Source organism: Amblyomma mixtum, chromosome 9 (assembly GCF_055824585.1).
Source record: "Amblyomma mixtum isolate Tamu chromosome 9, ASM5582458v1, whole genome shotgun sequence".
NCBI lineage: Eukaryota > Metazoa > Arthropoda > Arachnida > Ixodida > Ixodidae > Amblyomma > Amblyomma mixtum.
The window spans coordinates 62,326,485-62,342,244 of NC_143020.1; the positions used below are offsets into that span (position 1 = coordinate 62,326,485).

At 45.4% G+C, this 15,760-nt stretch overlaps 1 protein-coding gene across 1 annotated transcript; it reads right to left on the bottom strand.

The window, feature by feature from the left end:
* Positions 1-1,938: 1,938 nt before the first annotated feature.
* Positions 1,939-9,598, bottom strand: LOC149329302 (uncharacterized). The gene is made up of 2 exons (XM_089561942.1): positions 7,846-9,598; positions 1,939-6,859 (listed from the first exon to the last, which is right to left on the bottom strand). The coding sequence occupies exons 1-2, from the start codon at positions 7,925-7,927 to the stop codon at positions 6,219-6,221; spliced, it is 723 nt and encodes a 240-aa protein (XP_089418068.1). The 5' UTR covers positions 7,928-9,598; the 3' UTR covers positions 1,939-6,218.
* Between the last annotated feature and the right edge of the window lie 6,162 nt (positions 9,599-15,760).

Sequence of the window (15,760 nt, forward strand, 5' to 3'; positions counted from 1 at the left end):
GAGGGTGGCTATCTCACCGCACCACATGCATTCTGGAGTGTATTGTTTCCTTAGACGGCGTACAAGAGGAAGCAAGAGCTAAAGGCTAAAAACCTGATGAGGCCTTGGGCCCCTGCACAAGTCCTTGCATCAATGCACAGAACTCACAGGGGTGGCAGTTTGGTCAATAGTTAACATATTATGGAAAACAACTTTCGAGAATATTGTGACGAAGACGAAGCTGGCAGTGGCGCGGGACGGAGCGCTCGCGCTAGGCCAGCGGCCATTAAATCATCTCTTTTTCATAGTTCACCACGTCTCATTCTTCGGCTGGCCGCCACGTTACATTTGGTGTGAGGTGCTGGGGTCTCTTCATTGCCCTCCTGGTCACGGAGCTTCGGCGTCCTGGGCCTGCAGTGGACGTCGGCCGTGAGTACCTGGTCAGCACTGCACGGCCGCGCCCCAGCCCGCCCGACCTGAACCGACCTCAACGCTCACCCCAGCCCCGTCCCCCGCCCGGACCACACGACACGACGACCCAAGACCCGACGGACCCAAGACCCCACCGACCCAAGACCCCACTGACCCAAGACCCAAACGTGAAGACACCGCCCCCCTGCCCCTGCCGTTCGGTGCGTCCAGAGACCTCGGCCGTCAGCTCCTGGCACCCTACGGCCCGATGCTTCGTGGACCGGGACTCATTCTCTCATATTTCTCATCGTGGCGGCCAGCACTGCACCATCTTGTATATACTGTTCAACCCTCCACTCAAGGCCATCGCCATTTCACGCGTCTGTTCGTCACCGATCGGGGCGATCGCTCGGAGGCCCCGGGTAGTGTGACGAAGACGAAGCTGGCAGCGGCGCGGGACGGAGCGCTCGCGCTAGGCCAGCGGCCATTAAATCATCTCATTTTCATAGTTCACCACGTCTCATTCTTCGGCTGGCCGCCACGTTACAATATAAGGGCAAATATCATCATAGTTCACCACAGTTCTATGAACAGAAGCTTCTGTATCTTTCATACTGCTCTTTGAAAGACAACCTTCAGGAGTGCATTTACGGAGAAAAACTGCAGATTCTAACCTGATGAGTTTTGTCCAGAAAATCCACAGTGTTTGCGGCCTTTGGTGGTCAAGCCTGCACGTGAAAGACAGGTTACATCCATAAGACACAGGATTACATGTGCAACAACTCACATGGTGTTATGTGGATCAGAAGGAGAAAATGGAATACAATCTCATACAACAGTTCTGCTAGGTCGTGTAAATTCAGTAGGCCAGGCTTAAAACAATCTAGTTCCAAAGGAAACATTCCAAAATTTCAATTCTACATGCAAATCAGAATTATAATTATGCTCATGAGAGAATCACAGTTACCTAAAAAAATCAGAAAGCTGTAGCAAGCAAACTAACAGCCACTTCAAAGACCTGTTCACTTGCTGCGAACTGGCTTCATAAGAAGGACTGTACAAGTCTGCCTACACAGGCTTAAGAAATAACGAGCGTCAGTTATGCTTAGAGACAAAACACACCGGTACAGGATTCCTTTTTTTTTTGTAGACCTCTTACACCCTCTGTACCACACACGGGAAAAAAACCTTTCAGAGCATGACAACTGGTAAAAAATTGATAGCAGTCTTGCTTGCAGCCAAGATTACAGCTGCCCACGAATGTGGCCAACATGTCCAACATGACGTTTCCCTTGCAGCACCTCCAAGAGAGCCATTAACCAAATCAGTAGAATCACATCTGAAACTGCACACTACTGCGTGTCAAGTGCAGTTAGAGCATACCATATTCACTCGTGCAAGGCCAACATCTCCAATATGGGATGAAAAACTGGAGGGAAAAAACGAAGAAACTGTCATTACTGAGCTTTGCAATGCGCTACACTGAAAGAGGTTTAAGGGTGACATTCTTCTCCAACACCATGGCTAGCATGGCAAAAAACCGTCTCTAGATGTATACTGACGAGGTGATCTCATCGGACAGTAACAAAAGTGAAATCTGACGATCACAATAAGTTAGAAGGTGCAAGGGCAGCTTCGGCTAAAGAGGGCCATGGCTCAAGGCAATTTCTTCGACACAGGTCAGGGTTAAAGGCCCATTTCCAAGCACTGCACCCAGCAAAAGCCAGGGGGAAAACTTGCGTATTGCATCCCTGGTGGGTATCCAGTGCTAGCACTGAGATTACAACACTGCACACCCTACATGCGTGGTGCACATTCCAATGACTATGCCACTGATGCAGGGAAAGTGAATGCAGTGAGAAATAAAGAATAAAAGTATAACTTGTCATCAACCACTGCATAATTCTGAGCAAAATCACAGCAACACTAGATCAGTTTTACAGGCATTTTGCGAGGCTTGAAGACTTGACACGCGTCAGGACCTCACTCCAGTAAATCCAAAAAACAAAAGAAAAAAAACAGTGTGGTTCTTGGACGAGAAAGTCTAGTAAATCTTCTATTGCCATGGACAACAGGGTAAAGCATCCATACAGCACAAAGCTGTACAGAATCACTGGGCGAGCAAATTTTCTCGAAAGGCTTCGCATAAATGAATAATTTCTTCCTCAAAGATAATTCAAGGTCCATACAATTATCATGAATTGAAGTCCATGCACGATGATTACAAATGTGCAGAACAGCATTCAGTAGTAGAAAACTCAAATAAAACAATGTGACGGTACACCCCATACAGCCAAATGTCGCCTGCTCTTCAAAGAGCCTCAAAACGGAATGGAAGATGTCACAATACAGGCTAAGTGCACACAGCAACAAACATAGCTAGGGCAGAGTCAGGAATGCTTCGCACATGACAAAGTGAGGTCAGTCACGTGTGACAAACCACAAGGAATCATAGCGTACTCTTCAGCAAAGCCACAGATATGCCCATAAAAGAGTGAACACCGGCAAATATGATACCATGAAGAATTTGTCATATAATACTGACAGCAGGGGTTTTGCAGAGCCCCAAGAGTTCATAAAGCCCCAACTAGCAGACAAAGCAAGAGTGCAATGTGGTGGAATCACACTGAAAGACGTAAGCAAGCACTGGAAAATATCTGCGGGTATACAGCATAAGAATCAACATCAAGATTGATGCGTCAAACACACATGCACCAGAAGGCAAATTATTTCAACGCATGCAATATTCACCCGCGATGTTTCTGCTTTAAGTCAAAAATGCGAAAGACTGTGGTACAAATGAAATAATCAATTCACACACTTATCAGAGCAACCACACAATGTACAGCGTGATTACATTTTGTTCTCCACGTGTGATCTCGCACATCATCTTTCGCAATGACCATCACTTCAGTTCCAAAAATCTTGCTTTGTTCTCTGAATGATAAAAATTTTCTCTTTGTATTCTGAACCGAGCAAAATGGTTTAGAACCAATGCCTCTCCTTTATTTAAGATGAGCCCCAGCTGCTTACTTTCTTTTTTCGATTCTCCAAGTCACTAAGCTAATTGACACGCAAAGTTCTACACACACCAGCACAGACTGTTTTCCAGAAATATGCAAAATCCCATGAATGTTATAAATGCCCTGAAACATATGACAATTTCATTCATTGTCTTGTGGAATGCAGGACGATCATTCAATATGCTCTCCTTTCCTATCCACCCTTTATTATGTGGAGTGCCTGGCTTATCTAAGATAGCTGCAAGCCCACTGGCCCTTGCACGAGAGGCATAATCCTTTCTTGGTGCTTGGTTTGAAGTGACCAAACATAGTGATTCTAATAAGCCTACTACTGAGTGTTTGTCACGAGTAAACAGCTCGGAAACTGCGTTATATTGCTGTGCAATGTCAGGTGTTCCATTGGTACCATGACAGAAATGGGAATCTCACCGAGAGCTTAATTTAAACTAGTCAACCAGTACAAACCAATGTTTTCTGCTCAAGGACTATTGTGTCAAAACCAACAAAAAGAGCCCAGTGTCTCCTCAGCATGAGTAAAAAATGCTAGAGACCACTACGCAGCCACCCGTTATTCCCTCTTTCCTTCTCCTTTCAGCGAGCCTGTTGTCATTTCTGAGGAAAAAACTATATTGTTTACGAAAAGAGTTCACTAAACAAAATTTTTGTTCTGAGGGTGATGCCCATTTTCTTCATTATTAAGATAACTGTAATTCAAGCAATCACATCAAAACCATGTCCATCCCACTTTGTGAATGGAGACAATGCACTGAGGTCACCGAACATGCAAATTTCCAGGTTATGAACATGAAGCAATGGAGTCATGAAAGGGTGGCAGGCGTGGTATTGAAGGTCTCTTCCTCTGGAACCCTGTACACATTGGCTTATCAGTGGTCTATGTATAGGACGTGTATAAGCAGTGATCTATGTATAGGATGCGAGATGTATATGGGTTAACTGTGCTTGAACTTCAAGGAATGCGAGTGCAAGACATAGAAAGGACTTCACAATGTGCAACGAAGAAAAGTAGGAGCTATTCAATTTGAATTCACCGAAAAGGTTGCTCAATGTTTCTTATCAGAATGGATGTATGTAATGAAGCGTAAATGCACAGTGGCTGAGAAAAACAGAGGTTTAAAGTTTTCTCCAAAGCAACCGACAAAACTACCACCCATTGTCGTGCCACAGAAAATGCAATACCATTAGACAGGATAACCTTGCTGTGGGGACCAGCTCCAAGAGCTGAAGCAAATGATGATGAAAATTATTTTCTGGAAGCAAGGCACAATGATGTCTGTGGACGCTCAAAGCATAACGCTAAAAAAAAAGGAAACATCACTATTTGAAGAAAAGGCTAAACAAACAACTGCACTGCTTATGAATTTAATGCACAAAACGTCAAGTAAGTTTTACAAACAGCCGCAACGTATTCACCATTTTGTAATGGCAACTGTAATAAAATCCTCATGTGCAGTTTCACACAACAGACCTAAATTACAAACTTTAAAGTACACCACAAAATAACTGTCTTTCATACGCACCAATCACAGCATATTTTGTTTCAGCAGCCACAACCCTAGCAACAAGTTATCATGAACACCTTACAAACAGCCAGAATGTATTCAACAATGTGAAATGGAAACTAGAATTAAATACTTGAGTGCATTAAGCAATTTAACAAAAATGACCCAAATTACAAGCATTACAATACACTACAAGATTACATTGTTTGTCTCAGGTACTAATCACAGTAATTCTTGTTTCAGCAGCCGTGACCCTTGTAGCTTGTTATCAAGAACAAGTTATGTAAAAAAATAAGGCTTTTTCAAGTAACACCAACAGAACAAAGAAGCTAGCACAAAATGCAATGGTCACACAGAGGTGATATTCTGACAAGCACAATAGATTAAAAATGGTGTGGGCACAATGCTCCACAAATATTACGCCATTTATATGCAGCTGATACAGCGCTCCGAGAAATGGTGATGTCGATGTTTGTGAACTCTCTTTGTTGGCTTTCATACCAAAGAAAAGAAAACTGCTATAAAGCATGCAGACTAATATAAGACACATCAATACGAGGTCAGACACCTGCCTTTCCCCACTCATTCCTGCCACGAGAAATGCTGGAATAAACACGCAAAGATTAGCACCAGAGCACGCTCTCCTGTGTTTTCATACAAACAGAAGTAGGTTCAATGATATTAATGAGTGAATTTATAATGAACGTCACAAAAATACACCCACTCAGACCGCATGAGTAAAAAGAACAGTTGTGCACGTTTAACACCCCCCCCCCCCCCCCCTGAATCTTTCCACTGAGGCAGGCTGACAAATGGCACCAGCAATAGAGAGATTCAGCGTAGACGTAGACTGGTTAACTGAACGCCCCATGCCACTGCGCTTGCGTAGTCAATTTGCGGTAAACCGGTATACGTCTATGCTAATAGGTCTCCGGTATGCTAAATCTCTCTCTAATATTGGGTACAAAGTTTTTGAAAGTCTCTCTCCAACAAGAAGTAATGCCATCCACGTGACTGATTTTATTTCTATTCATGCGAGTTTACGAACATAGCAGGCTTACTCTCTGTGTGCAGGAAATTCTTAGAGCGAGTGTGTGTATAGACTAAGGGAACAACAAATGTTTTTTTCTGAAAACTCCGTGAAAGTGAACAGAACTTAAAATGTAATTAATGATGAACGTTGGCTACCAACACCTTTCAAAGGGCGTTCAGTTAGAATCTCGTTACCTTGCATATAAAAAGGTAGTTAGGAAAACATATTGACTATGGGCATCACAAACCACTGTTATTCTTTGTGAATCACCTTTTTGTGGAGTTTTAAATTTTGCACCCGAGTGAATGTCTTTTGGCACAAGTCACACTGGAAGGGCTTTTCGCCCTTATGGGATCTAACATGCCTTGCAAGATGTGCACGTAAAACAAAGGACATGGGGCACAGCTGGCACTGATATGGCTTTTCACCCGTGTGGGTACGGATGTGTGCCACCAGGTTGCTCCTCTGTGCAAAGCTGCTATCACAATAGTCGCAACGGTAAGGACGCTCGCCTGTGTGAGTGCGCTGGTGTTTCACTAAGGTCTCCTGGAGTGCAAAGCTACTATCACAAAAGTCACAAAGGTAAGGACGCTCGCCTGTGTGAGTCCGCTGGTGTTTCACTAAGGTGCTCTGGTGTGCAAAGCTCCTACCACAGTCATCACAGTGGTATGGGCGGTCACCAGTATGAACTCTGAGATGCACCACTAGCTGAGATCTTGTTTTGAATCCCTTGCTGCAGTGGGTGCATTTGTGCAGCTTATTTCCTGTGTGTTTTCCCCGGTGGTTACCCATGCCAGAAGGAGTAGATTCCATGCAGTGGCTCACTAGGCGCCTTTGACCACTTGAAATTTGCACAGGAGGTGCACCATGGTCGCTGTTTGTGATGACGGAACCTGTGTTATAAAGGCAGAATACTTTCAATCAAATGCAGGAACCAACATTGCACAGCTCACCTGGAGCTAGGGAAATAAAGATCAATGTGCAGGACATATTCGACAAGAGCTGTGGATGTTTATGAAAAGTTTTATTCATTAAGGAGAATTCATTGCCTGAGGAATGATATCCCTAGAATAAATTCTGCAAGCAGTTGAAAACATTTCAGCTGCAAGAAATGTTATCATTGCCAACAAAACAGGGTAGCCTTTGAAATCAATCCAAAGCACTTGCATTACTGGCATCATGACGAACACTGTCCTCAGCCCTCCTAAGTGGGCCTAATAACTAAACAAATCGCAGTTAGCTATGTTTAGCTAAGGCTGTTTAGCACACAGCATACTGCCATTTTTGTTTTCTTTATTGGTTCCTTAGTGGTAGTAGTAGTATAAAACTATTCCGCAAAATGGGACAGGGTTTAGGGGTTGGGGTCTTGAGCAGCAGGTGGTGTTCCTAGGTACAGGATCCCATTGGTTCTTGCTGCCTCCTCGGCCCGCTCAACTAGCGCAAGCTGTTCTTGCGGGTCGGAGCTGGACAGAAGCTCATCCCAGTGCTCGATTGACGGGTTTGTAACTTTGGGCTCTATCGGGCTCGCCCGACAGCCCCATGTGAAGTGGTAGAGGGTGGCTATCTCTCCGCACCACACGCATTCTGGAGTGTACTGTTTCCTTAGACGGCGTACAAGAGGAAGCAAGAGCTAAAGGCTTAAAACCTGATGAGGCCTTGGACCCCTGCACAAGTCCTTGCATCAATGCACAGAATTCACAGGGGTGGCAGTTTGGTCAATAGTTCACATATTATGAAAAACAGCTTTCAAGAATATTAAGGGCAAATATCATCATAATTCACCACAGTTCTATGAACAGAAGCTTCTGTATCCTTCATACTGCTCCTTGAAAGACAACCTTCAGGAGTGCATTTACGAAGAAAAACTGCAGATTCTAACCTGATGAGTTTTGTCCAGAAAATCCACAGTGTTTGCGGCCTCTGGTGGTCAAGCCTGCAAGTGAAAGACAGGTTACATCCATAAGACACAGGATTACATGTGCAACAACTCACATGGTGTTATGTGGATCAGAAGGTGAAAATGGAATGCAATCTCATACAACAGTTGCGCTAGGCTGTGTAAATTCAGTAGGCCAAGCTTAAAAACAATCTAGTTCCAACGCAAACATTCCAAACTTCCAAATCTGCATGGAGGTGAGAAGTATGATTATGCTCATGAAAGAATCACAGTTACCTAAAAAAATCAGAAAGCTGTAGCAAGCAAACTAACAGCCACTTCAAAGACCTGTTCACTTGCAGCGAACTGGCTTCATAAGAAGGACTGCACAAGTCTGCCTACACAGGCTTAAGAAATAAAGAGTGTCAGTTATGCTTAGAGACAAAACACACCGGTACAGGATTCCTTTTTTTTTTGTAGACCTCTTACACCCTTTGTACCACACACGGGAAAAAAACCTTTCAGAGCGTGACAACTGGTAAAAAATTGATAGCAGTCTTGCTTGCAGCCAAGATTACAGCTGCCCACGAGTGTGGCCAACATGTCCAACACAGTGTGTCCCCAGCAGCAGCTCCAAGAGTGCCATTAACCAAATCAGTAGAAGCGCATCTGAAAGTGCACACAACTGTGTGTCCAGTGCAGTTAGAGATACCAAATTTACTCGTGCAAGGCCAACATCTCCAATATGGGATGAAAAATTGGGGGGGGAAAGAAGAAACTGTCATTACTGAGCTTTGCAATGCGCTACACTGAAAGAGGTTTAAGGTGACATTCTTTTCCAACACCATGGATAGCACGGAAAAAAAACGTCACTAGATGTATACTGACGAGGTGATCTCATCGGACAGTAACGAAAGTGAAAGCTGATCACAATAAGTGAGATGGTGAAAGGGCAGCTCTGGCTAAAGAGGCCATGTCTCAAGGCACTTTCTTCGACACAGGTTGAGGTTAAAGACCCATTTCCAAGCACTGCACCCAGCAAAAGCCGGGGGAAAACTTGCGTATTGCATCTCTGGTGGGTACCCAGTGCTAGTACTGAGATTCCAACCCTGAACATCCTACATGCATGGTGCATGCTCCAATGACTATGCCACTGATGCGGGGAAAGTGAATGCAGCGAGAAATAAAGAATAAAAGTATAACTTGTCATCACCTATCGCATAATTCTGAGCAAAATCACAGCAACACTAAATCAGTTTTACAGGCATTTTGTGAGGCTTGAAGACTTGACACGCGTCAGGACCTCACTCCATTAAATAAATAAAACAAAAGAAAAAAACAGTGTGGTTCTTGGACGAGAAAGTCTAGTAAATCTTGTATTGCCATGGACAACAGGGTAAAGCATCCTTAGAGCACAAAGCTGTACAGAAACACTGGGCGAGCAAATTTTCTCGAATGGCTTCGCATAAATGAATAATTTCTTCCTCAAAGATAATTCAAGGTGCATACAATGATCATGAACTGAAGTCCATGCACAATGATTACAAATGTGCAGAACAGCATTCAGTAGTAGAAAACTCAAATAAAACAATGTGACGGTACACCCCATACAGCCAAATGTCGCCTGCTCTTCAAAGAGCCTCAAAACGGAATGGAAGATGTCAGAATGCAGGCGAAATGCACACAGCAACAAACATAGCTTGGACAGAGTCAGGAATGCTTCGCACACGACAAAGTGAGGTCAGTCACGTGTGACAAACCACAAAGAATCATAGCGTACTCTTCAGCAAAGCCACAGATATGCCCATAAAAGTGAACGCCGGCAAATATGATACCATGAAGAATTTGTCATATAATACTGACAGCAGGGGTTCCACAGAGCCCCAAGAGTTCATAAAGCCCCAACTAGCAGACAAAGCAAGAGTGCAATGTGGTGGAATCACACTGAGTGACGTAAGCAAGCACTTGAAAATATCTGCGGCTATACAGCATAAGAATCAACATCAAGATTGATGCGTCAAACACACATGCACCAGAAGGCAAATTATTTCAACGCATGCAATATTCACCCGCGATGTTTCTGCTTTAAGTCAAAAATGCGAAAGACTGTGGTACAAATGAAATAATCAATTCACACACTTATCAGAGCAACAGCACAATGTATAGCATAATTACATATTGTTTTCTTTCTTGTGATCTCGCACATCATCTTTCGCAATGACAGTCACTTCAGTTCCAGACATCTTGCTTTGATCTCTGAATGATAAAAATTTTCTCTTTGTATTCTGAACCGAGCAAAATGGTTTGGAACCAATGCCTCTCCTTTATTTAAGATGAGCCCCAGCTGCTTATTTTTTTTTTTCGATTCTCCAAGTCACAAAGCTAATTGACATGCCAAGTTCTACACACACCAGCACAGACTGTTTTCCGGAAATATGCAAAAATCCCCTGAATGTTATAAATGCCCTGAAACATATGTCAATTTCATTCATTGTCTTGTGTAATGCTGGACAACCATTCCGTATCCTCCCATCCATTTTCCACCCATTTTTACGTGGAGTGCCTGGCTTGTCTGAGATAGCTGCAAGACCAATGGCCCTTGCACGACAGGCATAATCCTCTCTTGGTGCTTGGTTTGAAGTCACCAAACATCGTGATCCTAATACCTCTACAACAGAGTGCACACCGCAAGAGTACATAGGTCATAGGCTGCGTTCGACTGCTGTGCGAGGTCAGGTGTTCCATTGGTACCATGACAAAAATGGGAATCTTACCGAGAGCTTAATTTAAACTAGTCAACCAGTGCAAACCAATGGTTTCTGCTCAATGACTATTGTGTCAAAACCAACAGAAAGAACCCAGTGCCTCCTCAACATCAACAACAACTGGAGAGACCACTATGCAGCCACCCGTTATTCCCTCCTTCCTTCTCCTTTAAGCAAGCCTGTTGTCATTTCTGGGGAAAGAACTATAATGTTTACGGAACGAGTTAACTAAAAATTTTTGTTCTGAGGGTTATGCCCATTCTCGTCATTATTAAGATCCCTGCAATTCAAGCAATCACATCAAAGCCATTTCCAACCCACTTTGTGAACAGACACAATGCACTGAGGTCACCGAACATGCAATTTTCCAGGTTATAAGCATGATGCAATGGAGTCATGAAAGGGTGGCAGGCGTGGTATTGCAGGTTTCTTCCTCTGGAACCTTGTACGCATTGGCTTATCAGTAATGACCTGAAATATAGTGGGGAGCAAAGGTCACTTTAGAATGAACACAAATGCCACAAGCACTGGTGCTTGTGCGCTCTTGTTTAAATGGCAATGCACAAAGCAGTAGCGACAATGCACAAAACCCACACCACAGGGCACTTTGTGCAGTCTTTCAACCCTAATCACAAAATGTGAAAGGCTATGGATAGTGCAAGACCGCTGCTCATTTCCAGCTGCGGCCCTTTTCAGGAACACTGCACTCACGGAAGTGGCTATCCGTTGTAAATGAAAGCCCCCCAAAGCACAGTGCAGATAGGGAGTTGGACATGTTCTTTTGACGCACCGCCGCAATCTTCACGGGGCCCCCTTAAGCTGTAGGCTATCGTCGGAAAGGCACCCGATGTCCCACAGCTGCCCGTACTGCCAAGGGGCCTAACCGAGGCGTCTTTGACGGAAGGTGGTTAGGAGCGCCGGTTAAGGCAATTACCACGTTTTTTTCTTGTGATGCATGGGAACAAAGTCCGTTCCACATTATTATCCGCTGAGCGTCCCACCGTCTGAGCTGTACTGGCTTCGTGGCCCTTTTCCTCTCTCTCTCGTTGCTCACGAACGACATGCACTGATGACGGGTGGGCACGCATCAGTGTCAAGAACCTGACTCGCAACGGTAGTGCACGGAGAGGGGGGCGGCGGCAGCGTGCATGAGACAGGTCGGAAGAAGAGCCCCGACGGGAGAGGGTGTGGATGCCCTAACCATAGAGAGAGTGGTGTCGTATTTGTTTTTGATTTGTTTTGAGCTCTCAGCGTTTCCCTGGGTTCGAGGCTGAGCCCAACCCACGGGTTAGGTCCCACTTCGCATAATATGTTGATTGGAGAATTGATGCTTGGGGCGGGCAAGTGAAAATGACCTCCCCTATTTCTTTGTTAAATAAGGGTTTAAAAATCGAGCTGAATGAATGGAGTCCAGCCTGAGCTGGGGCTCCATGCTTGGCATGTAATGCAGTGCTACTTAGGCTCTAACCTACTAGGTCGATCAGTAAAGTAGCGCAAAGTTTGTTCTCTTTGTAAACTCATTCCGGCTTCTCCAATTTTACTCTCTCTATGAGTATGCTGTAAATATCATCATCTCTTCTATCATCATCAACAAGCACGATTCCTGGTCTTCTTCCACGCTGAACTACACTACAGGAAGGGTCCAGGAACCTTGCTTGAAGTAACGAACAGATCCTAAATTCAATTGACAGGAAAAAAGAAGCGCAACTGGCATTGCACTTGTAGCGCCCGGCGACGCTATAAAGCGCCGGCGCTGAGATCGGCGTTCCCGCGCTAGAAGAAAATAAAGAACGACAGCGCGTGCTCGAAGCGCATGCCCGGCACACGCAGTCCGGAACTAGAAGCCTGCCACGCTGGTTGTCTCTGTCTGGTGCTCCGCTGCGACCCCGCTAATACCTCAACAGTGGTGACCTGGCGAACCGTGCCTTCTATCTCAGCGGCGTTCCAGCATGGCGTACTGGCAGCACCCAAGTTTCGACCCGCCGCTCCCGGCGTTCTGGCCTGCAGGCGTCGGCGGGTGGTTCGCCCAACTGGAGGCTGCGATGTACCTGAACGGCATCACCATCCAGCCGTTCAAACACGAAGTCCTTTGTGACATCCTCCCGGCCGACCTCCTGCGTCGGCTCACCTACTCTGCTTTCGGCGGCCGGCCATACGATGAGCTGCGTGCGGCCGTCTTGGCGTACTTCGGCGCCTACTACGTTCCGCCGCCGCTCTACGACGCAGCGGACCCGTTTTCGCCGCCGCCAGCCTCTGGCCCTGCACCGGCCTCGCTCGCGCCCATGCAGCCTTCATCAGAACCCGGCCCGCCTCAGCAGCTCAGACGCTATAAAGCGCCGGCGCTGAGATCGGCGTTCCCGCGCTAGAAGAAAATAAAGAACGACAGCGCGTGCTCGGAGCGCATGCCCGGCACACGCAGTCCGGAACTAGAAGCCTGCCACGCTGGTCGTCTCTGTCTGGTGCTCCGCTGCGACCCCGCTAATACCTCAACACACTGTTAACTGTGAGTACAAATATTTGAAACACATGTTGAAACACATGTTGTTTGTAAATACTGGCGAGATAAACTTTGCTGCAAAAAACTCTCATTCCATGCAGCTCAACACAGCCAAAAAAAAGAAAGCAATGACCAGAACAGATATGCCACAGAAGGTCGTAAGCCTAAGCTCCAAAATGCTCTCCAGTCCATGTAGAGGTGCTGCCAGATTGAGACACATTGTGTTCTTGTCACAAATCAACGAGAATGATTCTGGTGACCCTAACTTGGCACATAGAAATTCAGAGCACCAGACACACAGTTTGAAAGGATACGAGCCTGAGGTTCTGCATACTTTGGCAGCAGTTGTCCATACAGGTTGTTTAACCAGCAATTGGCATTCCTTCTCCAGCTTATACGCTTGATTTTCCTGCAAAATGACACTCAGAAAAGCAGAATAAGCACAAGGGAAAGTTAGTGTCTCAGAAGCCGCCTTTAAAATGCAGGAATAGATTTCATCTTGCCATGAAACCATGGTAGCAGATAGACGACTCCCGTACATAGGAGACTGATGGTGTGATGCAACTGGGGTGCGCTGATGTGATTTTAGATGCGGGTTCCTGGCTAAGGTAAAACTCGCATGCACTGCTTCGAGCGAATGCCACGAGCCAGGAGAGCGCACCCTAAACTGCAGATCAGCCACATATCTGCAGTTGCCTATTTTATCAGCACATATGGCACCATGCATTTCAGAGCAAGGCTATCCTTGTAGATGCGATCTCCAAGGCAAATTCGGAGTGTCACTCGATACAATACAGTCAATCGTAGAAGGAAGTGCAGAGATCAAACACTAAACTATACAGCGCATTCTCTCCACTGTGGGGACTTGGGCCGCTTCGCCCCCTTCGGTTTACTGCATTGCAGCGGTTTACTGCATTAGTGCATTGCAGCGACCCCAGCGCCAACAGTCGCAGGTGTCGGGGAGACATCTCTCTCTCTTGAGCCTCGGGAATTCATTGCACGCACGTCGCTAGAGCTTGCGGGAACATTTGCCGTGAGCTCGTACCCCTCACTAATGGTATAAGGTAGGTGGGGACGCATTTGTTTCTATCCTCCTCAAGTTTTTCATGTAGCACATGTTTCTTAATTCTGCCTCCCCTAGTACTCAGTTTTCATGAGGTGCGTGTATTCACAGCACTGCTGACTACATTGTCTTTTGGTCCTTGCATATGTGAGCACCCAGGGAATTCCCACGTTGTGAGCGAAATCTGTTAGATCACAGCATATATCGTTTGTCCACGATACTTCTTAAAGGTGGTAACCCTGGTATGCGACATAAGGTGGCCAAGGCAATGCTGAAAGAAAAATTTTTTAAATTAAATGCCACTTCCCTCCTACCTGATCACATACCGTCTGGCTGTGTGCTAGTGAATGTAGAATCAATGTCCAATTGCAGACCCAACACCACGCTGTAGTTATCTCTGTTTACAAATAAACAGTTTTATTGCTTTCCCGGTGCTATTTTATCCCAACGTCATTGCTCTCAAGGAAGTGATAAGTGAAGGAAACTAATGGACAATGGAGCTAACCTGAATGTTACAGACCCTAGAATCGGTCAGCGTACAATCACTGGCATCATAACGACATCCTTAGACAGCTGTTGTGTTCCAGATTGTTCTCGAAAACTTGAGTCGTAATAGGTTAAACCATTTAATGCAGAGCAGTGCCGCTACCTCCACTCGTCATGTTCAGCAGCGCTCCCATGAATGACCGTACATGCTGGAATAAAAAGTTTAAGATTGCCGAAAGAGCTCCACTTTAAGGGTATGACACAACAGAGTTAATGGATTAATGCAAATATATGTGGAATTGGTTGTTCTCTGCATAACATTCATAGGTCCCAGGGAGTCCTCATACCACTCCTGGCAGAGCCACCCAGGTTGCTCTTCCCGAGGAACCTCGCGACCGACCATTAATATAAGTCTCAATTGCAACGGCTGGCAGATTGTAATGAAGTCACAAGGACAAGCGACCTACGTGGCCCACCTAGGTTGCTTTCCTACAGGTTTTCTGTGGATATTTCGCTCATGGCCAATGACGCCGACTTTTCTGCAACACCGGACAATGAACACTATGGCGCTGAAACTGCGCACATTTTATCTTTTGGAAAGCCATCACAGCTCAAAGCAACGACAGCATAAGTGTCCAACCCCTAATCTGTCACATAGTGTCGACAACACTGATAATAATGAAGTTATCAGCAGAGGACATCCCCATGCCTACTGCATCGAGTACGATACTTTTAGGCTGAACAGTTGACTATGGCCGCAAGTGATTGCATAAACAAAGCAAATGGCCTTACAACAGCCTCAGAAAAACCTTGAAGAAGGTTGTTATGCAACAAATCTCGATCTCAAAGCGGTCAAAACTACCTATGTCTGAAAAATTTGGGCATAAAAAGAGCAAGGATAGAATTTAACTGCATTAAACTTAAAGATTGTTTGTTTGTTTATGGGGTTTATCAACCAATAACAACTAAGGCTACGAGGGAAGCCGTAGTAGAGGGCTCCAGAAGTTTCAAACACCTGCAGTTCTTTAACATGCACTGACATTGCACAGTACAAAGGCCTCTGGCATTTTGCCTCCATCAAAATGCGACTGCCGCGGCCGATACTGA

Excerpts from the sequence above, each read along its gene's own strand:
- LOC149329302 (XM_089561942.1), bottom strand. The coding sequence starts at position 7,927 with ATGGATGTAACCTGTCTTTCACTTGCAGGCTTGACCACCAGAGGCCGC. Across the intron at positions 6,860-7,845 it reads TTCTGGACAAAACTCATCAG|GTTCCGTCATCACAAACAGC; the intron begins GTTAGAATCTGC and ends TTTATAACACAG.